Raw genomic sequence first — 20,006 nt, 5'->3', positions numbered from 1 at the left:
CTGGTCATTTCCAAACACAGAACCTTAAGTGACCCCTTCACTTTGGCAATATATGTATACATGCTTATATAGAGCCCGGTGATTTTGATTGAATTCATTAAATTTTCATTCAAATTAAATACATACCATATTTTTTGGACTATAAGACGTGCTTTTTTAGCAAGAAAACAATCTTGCTAAAAAGTGTCTGTGTCTTATAGTCTACAATCAGGGTGGTCCAGCAGTGCCAGATCCCCTGAGTATTTTCTTAAAGGGGTTTTCCAACCCCGGAAATTACCCCCCCTCCTATATGCCCGGGCTCCTCCCACAGAATGTACTTACCTCGCTCCACGGTGACCGCCTAACCCCTGGTCCCCGCACGGCCACATCTCACTGTCATGCAGATGAAAACATCCCGCTTCGGGGGGAGGGGATGTCAGCCAATAGCATGCGGTGACGGTGCCGAGCCTCACTAGCGTCACCTGCGATGCTAAGGAGGCTCATTCCGTCAGCGCCTGCGATTGGCTGCCCTCCCCCCTTTAATGATCAGGCAGAGCGCCCATACAGTGCTTTGCTGGATCAATGAGAGAAGTATGCATCTGTACACACCTCTCTATTCCTGCCAGACATCAATCTGTGTGATCCGTGCAGGCAGGAGAGGAGGCACAGTGATCAGGGAGAGGGTTGAAAAACAGAGCCCTCTCCATGCTGAAGGTCCCCCAGCTGCAGTGAAAGGAGTTGACAGCTCCAATTAACAGCAGCTGAAGGGCCTCTGATGATGTCACCTGTAGGAGGGGCCAGAAAAATAAGTCAGCTGTGTAGTAAAGCTGTCAGGTGTGAATGCAGCAGGACTGTGTGTGTGTATAATGTGTGTGCTGCAGAGCTGTGTGTGTGTGTATAATGTGTGTGCTGCAGAGCTGTGTGTGTATATAATGTGTGTGCTGCAGAGCTGTGTGTGTGTGTATAATGTGTGTGCTGCAGAGCTGTGTGTGTATATAATGTGGGTACTGCAGAGCTGTGTGTGTATATAATGTGTGTGCTGCAGAGCTGTATGTGTATATAATGTGTGTGCTGCAGAGCTGTGTGTGTATATAATGTGGGTACTGCAGAGCTGTGTGTGTATAATGTGTGTGCTGCAGAGCTGTATGTGTATATAATGTGTGTGCTGCAGAGCTGTGTGTGTATAATGTGTGTGCTGCAGAGCTGTGTGTGTATATAATGTGGGTACTGCAGAGCTGTGTGTGTATAATGTGTGTGCTGCAGAGCTGTATGTGTATATAATGTGTGTGCTGCAGAGCTGTGTGTGTATATAATGTGGGTACTGCAGAGCTGTGTGTGTATATAATGTGGGTACTGCAGAGCTGTGTGTGTATATAATGTGGGTACTGCAGAGCTGTGTGTGTATATAATGTGGGTACTGCAGAGCTGTGTGTGTAGACTTGTATAATGTCAGAATTATGGAGAGTAAAAGAAAAAATAATCTAGTGGACCAAGCATGGCGGGACAATACAGAGCAATGACAGGAGACACATTCACTTGGATATATTTAATGAGATGATCACATTCACCATTGCTGTTTGTTAAAATGGTCAGCAGATGACACACTATGATTAACAGGAGCTGACCAAATCCATTAACCCCCTCTATGCTAGACCTCGGCGTTAGTGACCTTGATGCCTCCACTTCATTAAACCACCACGGAAGGTTGAATTAGTAGAATTTTTTTTTTTGTTCTCTAAACCTGGGGTGCATCTTATAATCAGCTGCACCTTATAGTCCAAAAAATACTGTAGTTACTGTATTAAAAATAAAATCTGTAATGTCATACGAAAATACCAAGAAGCTCATATGATCGGAAATTTAAGGTTCTGCATGGTTGTACTTGTAGCAATGAAAACAATCTTCTTAGGCAAGTCAGTGGAATAAAATACAGCCTTGTTTCTGAAATTCTGAAATCATGAATCATACAGAGAATGGCAATATAAGCTTGTTCTGTGAGCAGTAGATGCGTGGTTTGTAATACATTCTTATTTAAAGCCAAGGTGCATTATTTTCCTGATGGGAGCTGGTCCGCCCCAATATCCCCTGTAAAAAAAATAAAAATAATTAGAAATGTCAACTTTTGAAAATATTTCATAAATGCTTAGCTGTGTAAGATTTATTTTAGTGTTTTTTTTTAAATCAGAAATGCTGGTACAAAATTATAGTGTATTGATCCACATATAGCCATAAACTCTCATTTTTCAGAAGATAAAACTTGATCCTGAGATAAAGCTCCTCTAAGAATGAAAATCGACCAAAAATCTACCATGGAATACAAGCAAGTAAGGCTACTTTAACACTTGCGTTTTGTGCGGATCCATCATGGATGGATCCGTTCAGATAATAAAACCGTCTGCATCCGTCCGGAACCTGTCAGCGGCAAAAGCCATCCCAAACCGCCAGCAGTACCTTCAAGTAGACGGCAGTGAGTTTCAAATGATGATTTTCTTACTGCATTCTGATGAGGCAGAAGTATGAAAAACGATCTATTATCCTCCGTTCTCGCTATTTTCCAGTCAGGCTTGAAGTCAAGGTAACCGCGCCCCCTTCACTGCCCCTTCGCTGTGACTGACAGCCGGCTGTTCGGCATAAGCGCTGTCATAAGCAAGTTTAGTATGTAATAGCGCCCCCAGTTGCCACGGGCTTACCAGTTCCTGTTCCAGGGATGTAGCCGAGAAAAAGGAGGTTCCCCATATCCAATCTCTCACATGGCGAAACAATGCTGCCAAGTTATAATGGCGCACATTAGGCAACTGAAGGCCCCCTTCCCATTTTAACAGCGTTAGTTTCTCATAAGATATACGTGGCCTTTTATTTTTCCACAGGAAAGCTATGAATGTTGAGTGAATCTTCCTGACATCTTCGTGTCGTAGAAGCAAAGGGATTGTCTGGAGAGGATACAAAAGTCGAGAGAAACACGCCATCTTAATCAGGTGTGCCCTAGAGTGGCAGATCTTTCCGACTTAGTTAGGTCATGTATGATTCTCTGGAAAAGGGGAGGGTAGTTTAGTTTGTATAGAGCTGTCGCAGAACGTCCAATCTAAATCCCCAAATACTTCAGATAATCCTTCCTCACCTCTATAGTATCATACCGCTGTTGGTCCCCCTGGCTAGGATTTAAAAAGAGAATTTGGCTTTTGGACACATTTATTTTGTATCCCGTTGTTGAGCCATAATAAAGCAAAGCATCTAGTATCTCTGGGAGATGTAAGTCAGGGGAACCTAGATAGAGCAACAGGTCGTCAGCAAAACAGGTTACTTTGGTTTCCAGTGTCCCCACTACAATGCACCTATACAGGTCAGAATGCTTCAGGTATAAGACAAGGGGCTCCAAGGCCAGGTTGAATAGCAAAAGAGATAAGGGGCACCCCTGTCGTGTGCCTTTCTCTAGTGCAATTGCACCAGATAAGAAGCCGGGTATATATATTTTTGCTTGGGGTTTAGAATAAAGAGCCTTCAAACAATTGCGAAATTCTCCCGCAAAACCTATAGCATCTAAAACCAATTCAAGCCATTCCCAACTGACATTGTCAAAGGCTTTTTCGGCGTCTATCGCCAAAAAAGCCGGATTGCCCTCTTGTGCCCCCCTCGTAGTCCGTCTTGTACCGTGAGGACTTTACGTATATTTGTTATCCCCGACCTTCCCTTCATAAAACCTACTTGGTGATCTCCTATTATGTCTGGAAATAGAGACGCTAACCTGTTAGCTATTATTTTTGAGATAAGTTTGACGTCTTGGTTTATAAGTGATATGGGTCTATAGGACCCTGGTTGAGTCAAGTCTCTATCAGGCTTAGGGATTAGCGTTATATACGCCAGATGTCCTGATGGCGGCAAATCCCTGCCTTTCAGAATAGCATTATACAATGGGGTTAGAATAGGGGAACTTTGTAAAACTCGGCGGGAAAGCCGTCAGGTCCTGGGGCCCTACCATTTGCAAGGGATTTAATTGTCCTTTTCATCTCTTCCTCAGTTATTTCTGAATTCAAAGCCGCTTGGGCTTCTTTCGATATCAGTGGTAAAGATACCTTGCTCAAAAGCTCGTTTGCCCTGTCCCTCGCAAAGGGGTCCCGGGTGTATAGAGATTGGTAGTACTTCCCCATTATTTTTACTATGTCTTCTGGTTTGGTAGAGAGGTCGCCACTCTCATCTTTTAAGGGATGGGTAGGCGGTCGTACAGCATAGGGTTTAGTGAGGTTGGAGAGTAACCTCCCCGCTTTGTTACCATGCTGAAACAGGTTAGCTTTTTTACGGTCTTCAAACCACTTTGATGTCTGATCCAGTTCATAGTCATACGCATGTTTGGCCGTTATCCAATACTACTTATTGGATTCTGTCAGATGACTTAGAAAAGCAGTATATATAGATCTAAGTTTTTTAGTGGCCTCATCAAATTTTTTCCTAGCCCCTCTTTTTTTCCCCGCCGTATACGCCATTACCTGACCCCGTAGTACAACCTTCACCTTATCCCAAAATAGGGCGTGGTTAAAGATATGTTCCTTGTTGTCCTGGGAGAATTCCCACCACCAACCTCTGAGTCTATCTATAAAATCTTCATGTACTAGAAGATGATGGGGCAATCTCCAGATGAAATCCGACCCATGTGGAACATCATCAAGTAACTGCAACACCACCGGAGAATGATCCGACAAGACCATGTCTGAGATCTTGGTAGATTTCGTTCTACCCAGCAACTGTGGTGATAACAAAAAAATGATCCAACCGCGACCATGACATGTGCGAGTGGGAAAAGTGTGTGTACTCTCTCTCCATAGGGTGCTGATGTCTCCATACATCGACCAAACCCGTGACCAGCAACAATGGGGAGAGAGTACCTGTCTCACCTAGCTTGGATCTCACTTGCGGGGTACTGCGCCGCCTGTCTTCTTCGTTATCGTGTACTCTATTGAAGTCACCCGCGACTATCAGGTGTCCCACCCCTTCTTGTAGAATAGTCATTTCCAGAGTTCTATAGAAAGATTGCTGGGAAGAGTTCGGCGTATATATGTTATATAAAGTGGTCAAGCCGTTGTAGCTATCCATTGTTGTATCGTTTTACCTCTCTAACTACTAGCTTCCCTACCGCTAGCCCTTTTCTAAGCAAACAGGAAACATAACGAACTTTATCTCAAGTGTCCTAAATTTCCCATCGTCTAGAAGCACATGGGCAGTCTCAAGGAGGTATCAGAAAGACCTTGAAACTGTAAAACCAACAAAAAACATAGATCTCACATGAATCTCTCTGGATCATCTTCATCCCCACGCGGACTCTTGACTTGAAGAAAACACCTGGTGACTTCCGTTCTCAGCCGACTCTCCGGGGGACCTTGGGCCTTGATGTCGGTTCCCCTTTCTTCCTCTACCAGGGAACCCGCTTCTCGGGGGTGAGTCGCTGTAGGGGGCGGGAGGATCCATCTCCACATCTAAGCTATCTCGAGCTTCCTTCGGTGTTAGAAAGGTGGATATAGAGCCATCTGTTTGGAACACCCTCAGCGTCGCTGGATATTGAAGAGCAAATTTAAGTTTTTTCCTCACCAAAGCTGAACATAGTCTGAGAAGGCTCTCCTTCGTCTCACCACTTCCGCCGAGTAATCGCTGAAGAGAAGTAACTTGTTACCCCATACAATAAGGCTCTGCGGATTCCGTCGATATCAAGTAAGTATCGACTCCTTTGCCGCATAGTTCAGATATTTTACAATGGTGTTTCTGGGCCTCTCCGTGCCCAGCTCCTGGCCTGGAGGTCTTCTTGGGCCTAATCTGTGGGCCCTCTCCACCGTAAATGTTCCTTGTAGGCCCAGGGCATGTGGAATTTCGGTCGCACAGATCTGCATTAATTTATTCGGTGGGATCGATTCCGTGAGCCCCACAATCCGTAAATTATTTCGCCTGGAGCGATTTTTTAAATCATCTAGTTTTTCTTTTAGAGCTTGGTTGCTGCGGAGTACTTCTTTAGTTTGTATCTGGGTTTTTTCCAGCTCTTCCTCCACTAGCAAGATTCTATGCTCCAGCTCTGCAATTTGGCCAGTGTGCTGGGATACCTCCTGCTGAATCTGTAATAATGTCGTGGACACAGTGGCCTCTAATGTGGACTTTATATCCGGCGCTAGCAATTTCGCCACAGCAACTGCCATTTCCTGGCATGAGGCTGTAAAATCCGGGCCCTGGCTTGACTGCATCTCTCCCTCATCATTTTGTGCCTCCTCAAGTTCAAAGCTAGGCTGTGGGGGCTGGGAGGTTGAGCTCGTCTGTCTCTGTGGCTTTCCCGCTGTTGCTGCCGCCATCTTGCTGCTCTGCCTCGGCTTTTCTTGCTGGAGCGGGAGTGGCGATGTCGTCTGCCTCTCTGCAGGAATTTTTCCATAGAGCTCTGCAGGGCTCAGAAGGTGTATCTGCTGGGGACTGATTTCCCCTGGGTTTTCGGCGGCTCCTGTGTGTTCGGGCAGCGCGGCCCGGGGCTCACACTACACCCGACCGGTCATGTGCGCGCCGGAGCCGGAAGCCGAGTTATTACTTTTACATTTCCCTGACCATTGTGGTTGTGGCCACAAGCATCAGCCACATCACAACTACTATGTGAAAACCCAGACAACTAAGAAATCACTTACTTGAGAAGCATATTCCAGTACAGGAAGGGCATCATGTCTGCCTTCATATGGTACATGGTTCTTCTCTCTTTACCCTGGTCAATAGGAAAAGTCTCTAGAGGCTGGGCACTGTAGTCAAATTCTGCCAAGATCACTTTTCGGTAGCCAGTTACCAGTGGACATGAAGTGTATCCATCATACTGCAAGCAGAGGAACATTAAACATGTTGTCAGGAAAGTGTCTAAATGATTAAAGTTAACTACAATGCAATATGACAACAACATAAAACAATCAATGTCTATCAACTTTGTAACAGGAAGACCTTATCAGTCTTGTTCCATGCAAGACATATCACACATTTAACACAATGGACGCAAGACAATGATCCTTGATGACATGCACTTTATGTATACTAGGTAGTGAAAGGGTTTTCCGGGAGTACAATATTTGATGGCTTGAGAACGGCTTAATAAGCCAAAATGTTTCCTGTTCTTGTACCGATGGGTATCTAGTAAAGGATGCAAGGAGAAGATGCTGGATCCATATTCTTTTATTCTGCTAATTTGGTGGTGATAAGCTGTGCATCTTGGAGTGAGGATCTGGTGCTGTCTTTAAATGTATTCTTATTTTTATCTATTCTTAGGATAGGTTAGTAATATCAGATAGGTGTGGGTCCGACTCCTGGCCGATCAGCTGTTCAAAGAGGCTACGGTGATCCAGTGAACACTGCAGCCTCTTCCTAGGCCAGTAACATGACGCTCATCAGTCACATGGGCTATATGCAGCTCAATCCCATTCAAGTGGATGCTTGTACACCATGCTTGGTATGCTGTGAGGACGCTGCAATACTGTGTCACTTCCAAACAGCTGATTAGTCATCAATATCAGATTGGTGAGGATCCCAGGAGTCAGACTCTTACTGAGGATAGGTCATCAATACTGTACCGTTAACGACAGCTGCTGCACATGTATAGCACTGTTATAATACAGGCAACGTAACTGAGCCCATGCCATCAATAGGACGTGTTAGCTATATACTGTGTTACAGTTGACAAAGGAAATAACCCCAACACCCCCGCGACACAATCATCCGGTGACGGTAGGTTGCTATGACAGCCAAAAGTCTAACAATGACATTACATTCCATTGACAGGCACAATACACTGCAATACAGAAGTATAACAGTGTATTATATGAGTGATCAGAAGTATGCAGGTTCAAGTCCTCTAGTGTGACAAAACCAGATAAAGAAAGAAAAGTACAAAACCCCCTTTTCCCCAATTAAAATGCTTTATGTAAAAAAAAAAGACACAATCGATATTGCTGAATCTGTAATGACCCAAACTAAAAAATGATCACATTATTTTACCTGCACAGTGAATGAAGAAAACAAAATAAATAATAAAACAAAGCTTTTAGGGTTTATTTTATTTACCCCATACAAAATAACAAAATAGTACCAATGAAGACATCAATTCATAATTCAAAAAACAAGCCCATTGTCACATGCTGGGGGTCCAAGGCAGACCTCCGGGACGTCATAAGAGCAGGACACGGCAAGCAGACCAGTCAGTGGCACAGGCGCACTACACGAAACAGCGGGTGTGCACCCACTGTGCCACTGACTGGCAATACTCTGGAGGGGCTTAACTCCCTTGTATTCACTAGAGCCTCAGATGGTAAGGATAGGCTTGAGCCAGTAAGGTAGTTGCCAGGGGCTACTCCAGAGCAAACCCAGAGTCCAGACAGACCAGGAGGTACCTGAAATAAGTACCAGCAAGAAGCATAAACAGACAGCACAGACAGAGACGTAACCAGGAGCAACAGAATACACGGATAATCACAAATCAGAGATACAAGGCACAGAACAGGATAGAGCAGAGACAGAAGCAGTTACCTGCGCCGCAAGCAATAGAAGCTAAGCGGCCCCAGGCAGAGCTGCACAGAACAGAGAATGGGCAATCCCCCTCCGGGGACCACAGGAACTCTTCTTCCGAAGGAAGACATAGGACAGACATGAACAGAACAGGGACAGAAGCCAAAGGCACAACAGGACAGACATGGGAGAGGATACATCGGAAGCAGTTAAGCACTGCCAGGCTCTCAGACGCAGTTACGCACTGCTAGGCGATACATGGAACAGAACAGGATAACAGACCATAACATGATACATCAGACAGGGCAGGTACAGATCAGAACATGACATATGATGCAAAAACAGGTGACACCACGCAGAAGGGTAGATGGAAAACCCCCAGGAACAGAAGCGAGTTGCTACACCTAGCAGCCACAGACAGGACTCAGGACAGACTGACAAAGACTCACCCCCAGAACAACAGTTCACAGGTCTATATAGCTGGGAAACGAGGCACCTGGAAAGCCACACTCAGGCACAACAGACAGGGATAGCTAACCCCATCAAAAATAGAGCGCAGAACAGGATACACAGGTAAAGAATTGGGCGTTGCCCCTGGCAACCGGCATTCACAGAAACACCTGCAGCCAGTACGCCAGAGCACAACCAACCCGGCACCACTGACAATCAGAAGCATCACGGGGAAAACAACCTCCCGTGACATAGCAGAGATGGGGAGAGCAACATACACAGGCGGATCACAACAGACCCCGCAGCCAGCACGCAGCCCCTAGCAACCAGCCTGCACAGGAGGCAGCCTGCAGCCAGTACACAAGGGCGCATGCAGCCAGCCTACACAGACAACTGTAACAGTGAACAGCACTGTGACACCCATACACAGCTCTGTTAATGGAAAAATAAAACAAAGTGATGGTCCTCAGAATATATGACAGAAAATATGTGCAAAACACTGAACACCCTAAAATGAAATTCAAAGAACGAAACCCCAAAAATGTAGTACCTCTGAAGAGGTTATAAGTAACTACATGAAATATACAAACCTTGGATGATGGATTTTGGCCTTTCATGATCATAGAAATTGTTCTGTCCAGAACCGCTGACTGGGCAGCTGGAAATACAAATAAAGTTTATTAGATCTTTAAACATATTGACTGTAGAAACCAAAAGAGTGTCCCGTTGGTCCCTGTCAAGACAGATATGATGGTATACCTTTTTTCTGCTGTATAGCATAGGTCCACAGTCCACACCACTATTACATACACAGGTATCCCACAAAAAACATATAGCACAGAACTTTATAGGCCACAGACTACTCAAAAGAGTGTCCTTTAGGTCTTCGTCTGCCTTTTGGAAGCCACCCAACCAAAGTTTTCCCATTGTATATCATAGGGTATGAAGGTGGTAATGTGTATCACTCCACCTGACCAGGCAGTACGGTGGCTCTGGTTAGCACTGGTGTCTTGCAGCGCTGGGTTCCCGAGTTTCAAATCTCATCAGGGAAAACATCTGCATGGAGTTTGTATGTCCTCCTTCTGTTTTGCGTGGGTTTTCTCCAGGTACTCCGGTTTCCTCCCACACTCCCAAAATATACAAATAGGCAAATTGGCGTCCTATCAAATTAACCTTAGTCTGTTTCCTTCCCGGCAATCTGCTTCATCTGTGCATCTAATATGAACTTTAGGCTACGGCTAGAGATGGCAGTACACATTAGTCAAGTCCATCAAACCTGACAATTTCAACCAAAACTGGGTTTTGGTTTGTCAGGTGAAATTTAACAGCGATCGTTTTAGCCTACCGCATGATAGTCAGCCGCAAGATCATTCTAAGATAGATTGTTCATGGATGAAAGATCTTCCTTTGAAGAAATGTTCCTAGAAAGATTTTTTGTCCATCGGCTGGCTTCCTTTAATGCTACTTTCACACTGGCGTTTTGGCTTTCCGTTTGTGAGATCCGTTGAGGGCTATCACAAGCGGTCCAAAACGGATCAGTTTTCCCCTAATGCATTCTGACTGGAAAAGGATCTGCTCAGAATGCATCACTTTGCCTCCGTTCCGCAGGTCCATGACAGATCCGCACCAAACGCGAGTGTGAAAGTAGCCTAACTTGTATGGCGCCAGTTTGAACACTCGAACACCTGTAAGGGCCTATTTGACTGCACAATTTTCAGGCCAATTATCTGGAACAGTGGTTCGTAGGAATGCTCCCCCTATGTGTGTGATCTGGATCTATTAAAGGGAAAATACACTAATGGGGAGAACCAGAGGAATAGGCTAAATGACAAATTCTAACAGAGCAAAAAAATAAAAATCTGAATGTCTTGTCTACTTTATCTCATGAGAAAGAATCTGATCAGGACATTTCGAGGCCAACAGAGGTCAACATTCAATATCCTTACATGACCTTCACAAGATACCAACAATAAATACAAACATCCCTCTAAACAGGGAACATGAGATACTGGGCTTGTAATCAGGAATAGCTAGCACCGTGCATAAATGTGACCTTAATGAAGCCTGCAGGTTTCTGTCTGTAAACTGCAAGTATCTATTTATATATATGTCACTGTTGTAAAAGGCAGGGAAATATTAGGCTCATCAAATGCAACATTTGAAATCAACCAAAATTATTCCATTCAATATTTAATTGGCATCCATATAGTCCATACTTTTTGTACCCTAGAAAGTACAAGCATACAAAAGAGATGGCTTATTATCAGTCATGTGATATATGCATGCAGAGTGCAGATAAGCCGTATTACCCTAGAAGTGGTAGTGTGTCGGCCATACAACAGCTGTTACAATACTGACCATCCAAAGAATCAAGTCTAGGCTCATCCTTGTCTTGTACGGAGTTACACATTGCATGTGAAAGTAGTCCACATCAATTTAATATGAGATCATTGCATAATATCGAACACACAGTAATAAAGCAGAAGCTGAGAAGTCAAAACAGCAATTAGTTGCCTATGATCGAGCTTCTGATAATTATGAATAACTGTCCTGTTAGCAAACAACACAAGGACATTCTTCTTGAGCAAGGTTAATTTATGTTTTACTGAAAATAAATAGATTTAAAGGGATTGTACAGGAACAGAAAAACATGGCTGCTTCTATTCGGAACAGCACCACATCTGTCCAACAGTTGGGTCTGGTATTGCTGCTAAGCTCCATATGCCACCTGGACACAGATGTGGCACTGATTCTGGAAGAAAGCTGCCATGTTTTTCTATCCTATGTGAACCCTCTAAGCTACACTACCCCATACTTGAGTGTTTTCTGATTTATTTTCTTTTGTGTTGGTTTTAACTCTTGCATCACTAGGACACAATCTGTGACTGCATCTTACCTAAAGGTGGCCAATGGCCATGCATGTTAGTAGAATACGCGTGAACATACCGATTTCAGTGGGGTGATAATGTCTGGCAGTGGCTTAAGGTGGCCATATACCGTTAATTACTGTTGGCCAAACTAAAGCCAATCCTCCCAACTCCGCTAGTTTCAGCTAATCTCCCTTGAGAACATAAGGAGTGGGCGCTGAAATTGAATATGCCCGAACGTTCCTTGCCCAGACATCATATATCAAGGAGAGTCAGGAGGGCCATGTACATATAAGATTGGCAGTTTCAACCCAATTGGATCTTATGTGTATGGGCACCCTAAGGCTGGGTTCACACGAGCGGATGCCGTGCGTGGCATCGGCTCCGTGAAAGAGTGCCAAGACCCGATGCAGACTGCAGAGGCACGGAGCATTAACATGACTGATAATGCTCCGTGCCTCTCTGTGACCTCTTTACTACGAAATCACAGTGACAACTTTATCTCACTGTGATTTCGTAGTAAAGAGATCACAGAGAGGCACGGAGCATTATCAGTCATGTTAATGCTCCGTGCCTCTGCAGTCTGCATCGGGTCTTGGCACTCTTTCACTGAGCGGATGCCACGCACGGCATCCGCTCGTGTGAACCCAGCCTAACGCTCCTCTCTCCATTGAGACACATGAACACTGCCAAGCTGAGTATGTATGTGAATGGGAGGGGTTAGTCAAAAGGAATAGGCATCGGCTGGATCAGCGTCAGTCTGGCCAGCTTAATTTGGAGCAGTCAACGGTAGTAAAAGGTGAGGTAGTCTGAAGCGCACATTTTGCCTCGCCAAGATGCTTTACACTGCAGCTCTGTGTACCCAGCACAAGCTCACTATTAAGTGGACCTTGATATGATTTCATATATAATGAATGTCACCAAGGAATACTTGAAAAGCAAAAAATTATAAGACAAAAAGATGTATAGCTGACCAATAACTGTAAGATCTTCAATATAAGTGACACCGAGTTATACTCAGAATGCATTTTCTTACCTATGGCAGCTGCCGTTTTTGATGTTGGAAGGTTTGTACAGTCTCCAATGCCAAATACATTGGGGTACTTCTTATGCTGTAACGTCTCCTTGTCTACATCCACCCAGCCAGCTGCATCAGCCACAGCACTGTTTACTAGCACATCTGGTGGTCCCATTGGAGGGGTCACATGAAGCATTTCATACTGTAAGAATACAAAGTCAATAACAATGCGTAAAATAGAAGGTAGGTTTTTTTTGCCCCCAAAAAAATAAAAATCTTTGCACCATCTTAAATATTTTAAATTTGAAAACCAATAATTATGTCTTCATAAGGTGAAATGAGCATCATCAGGCTATATTTAGGAATGTAGTGTAAAAAGAGAATCTCTGATACGTTATCATCTTCTGATACGTTATGAAGACATGTTAGAAGGTGACTGGAGTACCCAGGGCAGTTTCAGAATGAAGGGGTGATTTGTAGAAACCTTTGGCACTGCTCACAGATTTTCATTGATGCCTGAGCTATGAGCATGTACTGTGCTGGAGATGTTTAATCTCTCAAATGTACAAGTAGCAGCAAAAAGGTTTTACAGTACCACAGTCCCTTTATTTTGGAAACTGTTCTTGTTTTATAAGGAGGGTCTTTTACTTTTGTAGAATTATAGTACAACTCCAATTCCAACAAAGTTGGGACAATGTGTAAAATGTAAATAAAAACAGAATAGGATGGTATGAAAATCCATTACGGAAGCGCTAACTAGTATGCAGTAGGTGAGGGGAGCGGGGTGTGAGGCACTGCGAGCACTGCCAGTACTCACCCACCCTGGCTATTCTCCCTTGGGCTGCGCGGCACTGTCATGACTGCGGCGCAGGCTCATAAAAGACTATAGGGTGTGAGTGCAGGGGAGACTGCCACACCTGGAAAGTAGAGGCTGAACAGGAGAGGTAAGTGAATTTATTTATTTTAAGGTCTGATCTGAGGTCTGATACAGGGGTCTGACATGGAGGTCTGAGCTAATGTCCTGATATGGATGTCTGATGTGAGGTCCTGATATAGGGGTCTGATCTGAGGTCCTGATATGGGGTATCTGAGGTCTTGTTATGGGGGTCTGATGTTAGCATCTGATATGGGGATCTCATGTAAGGAAGTGATATGGGGATCTCATGTGAGGAACTGATATGGAGGTCTGATGTGAGGATCTGATATGGTGGTTTAATCTGAGCATCTCATATGGGGGTCTGATCTAAGCATCTTATATGGGGGTCTGATTTAAGGTCTCTAATGAAAAAATATGTTTTTCTTATTTCTTCCTCTAAAACCTGAAAAAAAACAACTTACCATATTTCTCCCTGATGATAAGGCGCACCGTGCGCCTTGTCATCAGGGAAAAATATGTTAATTTTTTTTTTCCAAGAGTTGGTAAAATGTCTCACTTTCAATATCTGATATGTGTTCTATGATATATTGTGAATAAAATATGGGTTCTTATTTACATTTTATACAGCCTCCCAACTATTTTGGAATTGGGGTTGTAGTATACATTTTATTGATACATACAACTGAAGAGTTTAGTCACACTGTTCTGTTTTACCTGGTACACTTTGGTCTCTCCAGGGTTATCAAGGTTCTCAAATATGGCTTCTTGTTTGTCTGCCCGCACCTCAATAAGGTTGTGTTTAAAGTTGACCTGAATATCTCGCTCCTTGATTATCTGTAGCAATGCATCTGCATACTTCTTCACTCCAAAGATGACTCCCAAAGAGGTGTTAAAAATGAAGTTGGCATCAGATCGTTTTCCTGTCTATTTGTGCAAAATAAGAAGGAAACTATAAGGGCTGTTTCACAGGAACGGCATGGGGAAAATGGGCTGTCTGTCGGCTGGATCTCCTGGGTCGACCACGCTACCCCAACCCAAACTAACTGTATCATAGCAGTCAATTCATATCTTAAGGGGATATGAACTGACTGCATTACAAAACAATATGATACAGTCAGTTCAGGTCAGGAAAGAGCTGTCGGCCTGGGTGATCCAGCCGACACCTGGTCCGTTTTTCCCAGGGTGATCATGTTTGTGTGAAACAGATCTAGGCGTGGGTTCACATATGGCAGATGTGCTGCAGATTTGCCCTTGTGGAATTTCATGTGCAAATGAGCAGCTTTGTACTTCCACATACTGCGTAAAACATCTGCAGTGTAAAGCAATATGTGGTAGGGATCTGAAATCTGCAGCATATTACTTTGAGCTGCAGATATCCACTGCAGAGGATTTTGCCCTTTGCATTGGGAGACACAGACATTTCTACACCAAAAACCACATGTAATTGATGATATTTTGTTGGAGATCTGTGGCACAAATCAGCAACTGGCTTTTTCAGTGTATTTTACATCCCATATGGATGTAACCTTAAAGTGAAGCCATTCATTGGCAATTTTTAGTTAATGAGATCCAGTCACTTGACCATCCTTCGACAGTCATCAAACAGTTTTGTGGCAGGCACATCCACAAGAATCATTCAGAGGTGAAAAGCAGCTGCTTTGACTCCAATTCCAGTTGGGACCAAGAAACTGTAAAATGGAGCATAGTGGCTCAAAGTAAATGATCTTGGGCCCCGAGAGATGCAGGACATTCATATGACACCTAAAAATCACCAGCTGCAGTAGGGAGAACAAAAAGTACCCCTTTTATGATTAGCCATCAATCATCAAACAATGAGTTTCAATTTTCAGCTGAGACAAAAAATCCATGGCTGGTCATTTGCACAAAAAACCCTGTCCAATTAATGGCCAACAATCGAGATAAACAAGAGAAATCGGTCAATCCGGTGGACATTATCTCATGTTTATCTCTGAAGTAGTTAGGATAAGGCGTAGAAAGGAATATAAATGTTCCTTTCAGATCCCTGAAAACATAATTAAACGCAGTATGGACATAAAATGTTTGTAGTGAGCTTACTTTTCTGAGATACTCCTCGGATAAATACATGATTTTCTGCGGGGCGCCTGCACATTTTACTGGCGTGTTTGGGAAGGTGAATATGGCATTGCCCTTCTTAAAATCATGCAAAGCTTTCCAGGTTTTCTCGACAGTTTTTACAGAGTAATTGGAGCCGATTTTGGGATAGTTAAATCCTTCTGGAAGTCCTTTCACCTTTATAAACAGAACAAAGAATGACAATTGAGTGCAAAACCAAAAATATACAATAGATAAAAAGGGAGATTACCGGCATACCAAAAGCTAACAGCTGAACTAAGCACCCAGAATTCCACTCAGCCATCTCCTGCTTTGAGGCCAAACAGTCCTGCCGCTGTTCAGCTGGCTGCAGGGCCATTCATTTTTTATATAAACGTTGGCTGCCGCAGGTGGGCATGGACCATTTATTTTTACCCTTTCTAGCACAAATAAAAAAAGTACACTTGTCACAACATGCCAGGGAAACAACACGCAAGCTTTCCACTGTGGTTTCCTGGCCATAGTGTATAAATGTACGAATATATTCATGCACATAACTATCAATGCAATTTTAATATTCATATTTGAATTTTTTTATATACCGCATCTATTTTGGTAGCATTTGATATACATATTGTCTTATGAATTGTCTTTTATACCTTATACACGTCTATATTTTTTTTTATTAATGAAGGTCACATTATTCAAATTGATTTGATTTTTTTATTATATTTATTACTTATTGGTTTAGATTAAATAATATTTAATTACTATAATCTATACTATTTTGTTCTTTGGGGATTCCTCTCTGTTTACCCGGAAAATTAGTCAGGGGACATGTGACGTGATCTTGTGAGACTGCAGGCATTTACCTCAGAAATGTTTTCAGTCATGGAGTAAGATGCCTGCTCTTTAGCATTGTCTCTGTCTATGGGGATATTGGGGGGATGCCCAGTGCTATCCAATTTAAAAAATACATTGCTTTCTCTTCCTGATCTTCCTACTCATTTGAGGAGGAACTTACTATTAAAAGCAAAAAAGGGTAGCTGTGGAATGCTGTGCCCCGGGCCGAACTTCCCTCAGTCTGATTCTGAAGGAGGAATGTTTTTGCCCAGTTGTCTTGTTTGAGGTTTAAAAAAAAGGGTACATAAAGCAGTATTCCACAATATTAATATGACTCTTACAGTTGAACAGAGGGCTTGTTTGAGACAAAATACCCTTGTTACCAGCCATCACAATTAGGCGTTTTCTGCACCATCTGCCACGGTTCATGGTTTCCCTGAATCCCTTCAGAAAGTGGACTGGGATTCTGGTCACTTGTCCTTCCACCTCATTAGAAAGGGGATATTGGAGCATTCTGAAAATGCAGAGGGCTGATCTAGCTAAACTTTTTACAATAAGATGGACAATTTCTGCTTTGTCTGAAGTCAGGGACCTTGCCCAACTTGCATTCGACTCTACCTTAGTCAAAGAGGACTGAATGGGGCTGAGCTGCGATTCCAAGCACAGCCGCTACAAAATGTACGGCACTGTGCTTGATAAGCTGGAGAAGGCCGCTTGCCGTTATGTTACCGGGTTTCCAAACAGCCATGACCAGTTGTTGCCAAATGCAGTTTTGGTTGTCTACTCTTGTCACCCTTCGTCCAAATGGACAGCAGACCAGCAGTTTCTTATGTAAGCAGAGTAGATGCCCCAGATCCAAGAACCTCTGCAGAAAATCCCTAGAGCTGTGAAGGTGGGTCTTGGACATCAACCTGGATCTGATAGCCGAGTACATCGCATGGCACTCGAATAAGGTGGCATATGCCTTTTTAAGAGAAAAAATGTCTGTGGCCACAGTATCTCTCAAACTACAGCTGTTTGTGAGGATTGTACATACCTTTGGGGAGGGGCACATAGACCTCTTTGTATTGGAAACCTTGAGGCAGATTGCTTCCAATGGTCGCAAATTCTTCTTTCACAGCTCCCACTATTAATGTGTTGCATCTATTTAATTAACTATTCTCTCAGGCCTAAAGCTACCCATTCAACGGCTGTCAATCGTTTGGCCTACAGTTATCTCTTCTGACTCCGTCCTGGCTTCCGCATACAAGCTTGGCTCAATGAGCACGTATGTGTATTCTATGGCGAGAGTGGAGAAAGTCACTGCCAGACACTTCTGGCTTATCTCCCTGGAGAACAAATATATTAATTTTGTCCGATCCTTGTCTCCCCCAACATTATCCATCGGAGAGAGTCAGGAGCTCCCCACACACAGTGTGTGAGCCGAACCTGCAGTTTGCAGTGGGTTTGGCTGACAAAAGACTAATGTGGAAGGCCAGCTTTAAACTCAGCACAGATACAAAGTTATAATCACAGAATTTTATGCATGGTATTTAATTAGGCAGTTTAGCTTGTGCCACTTTCCAGAACTAAAGGCTGTCCGCAAATTTCTAGGAGATAAATTTCAAGCGGGTCTTGTTTTTAAAACAATTAAGTCAATGATTTCTGCTTTGAACCGGTTCATTCTTAATCTGACAGATTAAGAACAAGTTCTATCTGAGGTTACTAAAAGGATTAGCAGCCTCTAGGCCCTCTGTTCCCAAATATTCATCTAAATATAGAATCCTTGTTGGATTCTCGCCCACAGACTTTTCATTGATGGGAAAGAGTATTGAACTAATCTGCCTACTGGTTCTGGCCTTGTCAGCAAAAGTCACGGAGTTAACACTGGTTCACATACATGAACCCGGGGGCTCTGGGACACCAGGGGGTTTCTACTTTGTTTTAAAGTGACAAAATAAGACAGCTCACATGGAATGGTCCCCTGTAGAACTAGACCTTGTTAGAGACCTCAGTGACCCTTTACTTTGCTTGGTTAACACCTTGCAAGAATGTCTTGACTTATCCAGTCCTTATAGACAAGATATATCAAACGTATTAATTGCATCAAGACCACCCCACAGAAGTGCCTCAGTCAATACCATAAGGTGCAATGAATGAAGGGTGAATTGACACTACAATATTTTGAGCGCACTTGATAACAAGCACTGCATGTTCTCAGGCTGGGAGTAGAAAAGTATGCCTCCCAGTCATCCCGAAAGCGGCTAGATGTCTTCAGAGAGAACTTCATTAAATATTATTGGCACCATTTTGAGGCTGAATACCTGGAGTTCCTTAGGGATAGCAACAGGTGTGTGCCATTCTACCCATTAGCTGGTGCTAAGTGGCTGCTTCCCCGAAGAACAAAGTACAGTAAGCAAGAATCTATAACCTGCACCTAGCAATAGCGTCTCACCTCTATTCACGCCCTTCTTCTCTTGATTGACAGGGCCAGGCAGCGCTGCTCTCCTCCCGCCGGCCGTGTCTGCAGTGTAAATCTCGCACCGTTCAGTATTCGGCACAGGCGCAGTGAGGGAAGGACGCTCGGCGGCTGCTGGCTTCCTCACTGCGTCTGCGCCAAATACTGAACGACGCGAGATTTACACTGTAGACACGGCCGGCAGAAGGAGAGCAGCGCTGCCCTGGCCCTGTAAATGAAGAACAGAAGGGCGTGAAAAGAGGTGGGAAAACAGAGCCTCTAGGAGCAGGTTTAACGTCCCCCCTGCTCCTAGAGGCTAATTAGCATATTATACAAGTTTGTTTTTCTCAATAAAGGCTTTAGGCAGTGAGGTGGCACTAATACAGTTATGTTCTGCTGACATTAGCACATCGCTAATGTCAGCCAGCTTAATACCCATTTTTCAGGTAACAGAAACCCTTTAAATATTAAACAAGCACCTGAATACTTTTGTAATTGCATGTAAATTTAGTATAGCCACTGATTCACCAAATCTATCTGTATAGCGCTCCCTCCTGTTTGTTCTTAATTTGTTTTCACTGTCCACCTCAGTGAGGTGGCTACACATGCTCAGTTCGATCCTTAAACTGCCACCAGCTGTAGCAGAAAGGATACACCCTATGAGAGAGGACACTGAGCTGCCAGCTTTAAATAAATCTAGCGGAACAATTGGAGCAGTGAATGGGGAGATCTCTGGAACCATGTGAGATACAGGGCTGGTTCCGGCTTTGTTACAAAAAGGTTGACATGTACTAGATTATGTATGGTTTTAATTTTTTACATTAATCGTGGGCTAACCCCTTTAAAGGTCACCAATGGCTGTCTCTTTATGTCTTCAGGTCAGTCCAAAACCCAGAGGATAGGGGGTCAGTCTCTGACCAAATCGAAGAAGTAGCACTGGTCTTTTCTTTGCTCAGTTTGTAC

The 20,006-nt window shown here is 43.7% G+C and overlaps 1 protein-coding gene across 1 annotated transcript in view; it reads right to left on the bottom strand.

Moving 5' to 3' along the window:
- Window positions 1–1,510: 1,510 nt before the first annotated feature.
- SQOR (sulfide quinone oxidoreductase) overlaps window positions 1,511–20,006 on the bottom strand; it is a 61,470-nt gene continuing 42,974 nt past the window's right edge. Inside the window, exons 5-10 of the mRNA XM_040414031.1 lie at window positions 15,767–15,961; window positions 14,405–14,614; window positions 12,832–13,015; window positions 9,519–9,586; window positions 6,624–6,802; window positions 1,511–2,064 (exon numbers count right to left, since the gene is read on the bottom strand). Of these exons, the coding sequence (XP_040269965.1) occupies window positions 2,007–2,064; window positions 6,624–6,802; window positions 9,519–9,586; window positions 12,832–13,015; window positions 14,405–14,614; window positions 15,767–15,961 (894 nt within the window). The 3' untranslated portion in view covers window positions 1,511–2,006. The remainder of the gene's footprint in view (window positions 2,065–6,623; window positions 6,803–9,518; window positions 9,587–12,831; window positions 13,016–14,404; window positions 14,615–15,766; window positions 15,962–20,006) is intronic.

This window comes from Bufo bufo, chromosome 1 (assembly GCF_905171765.1).
Source record: "Bufo bufo chromosome 1, aBufBuf1.1, whole genome shotgun sequence".
Taxonomy (NCBI): Eukaryota; Metazoa; Chordata; class Amphibia; order Anura; family Bufonidae; genus Bufo; species Bufo bufo.
Note: the sequence above shows the minus strand (reverse complement) of the source record. Positions and strands in the feature narration are given on the sequence as shown.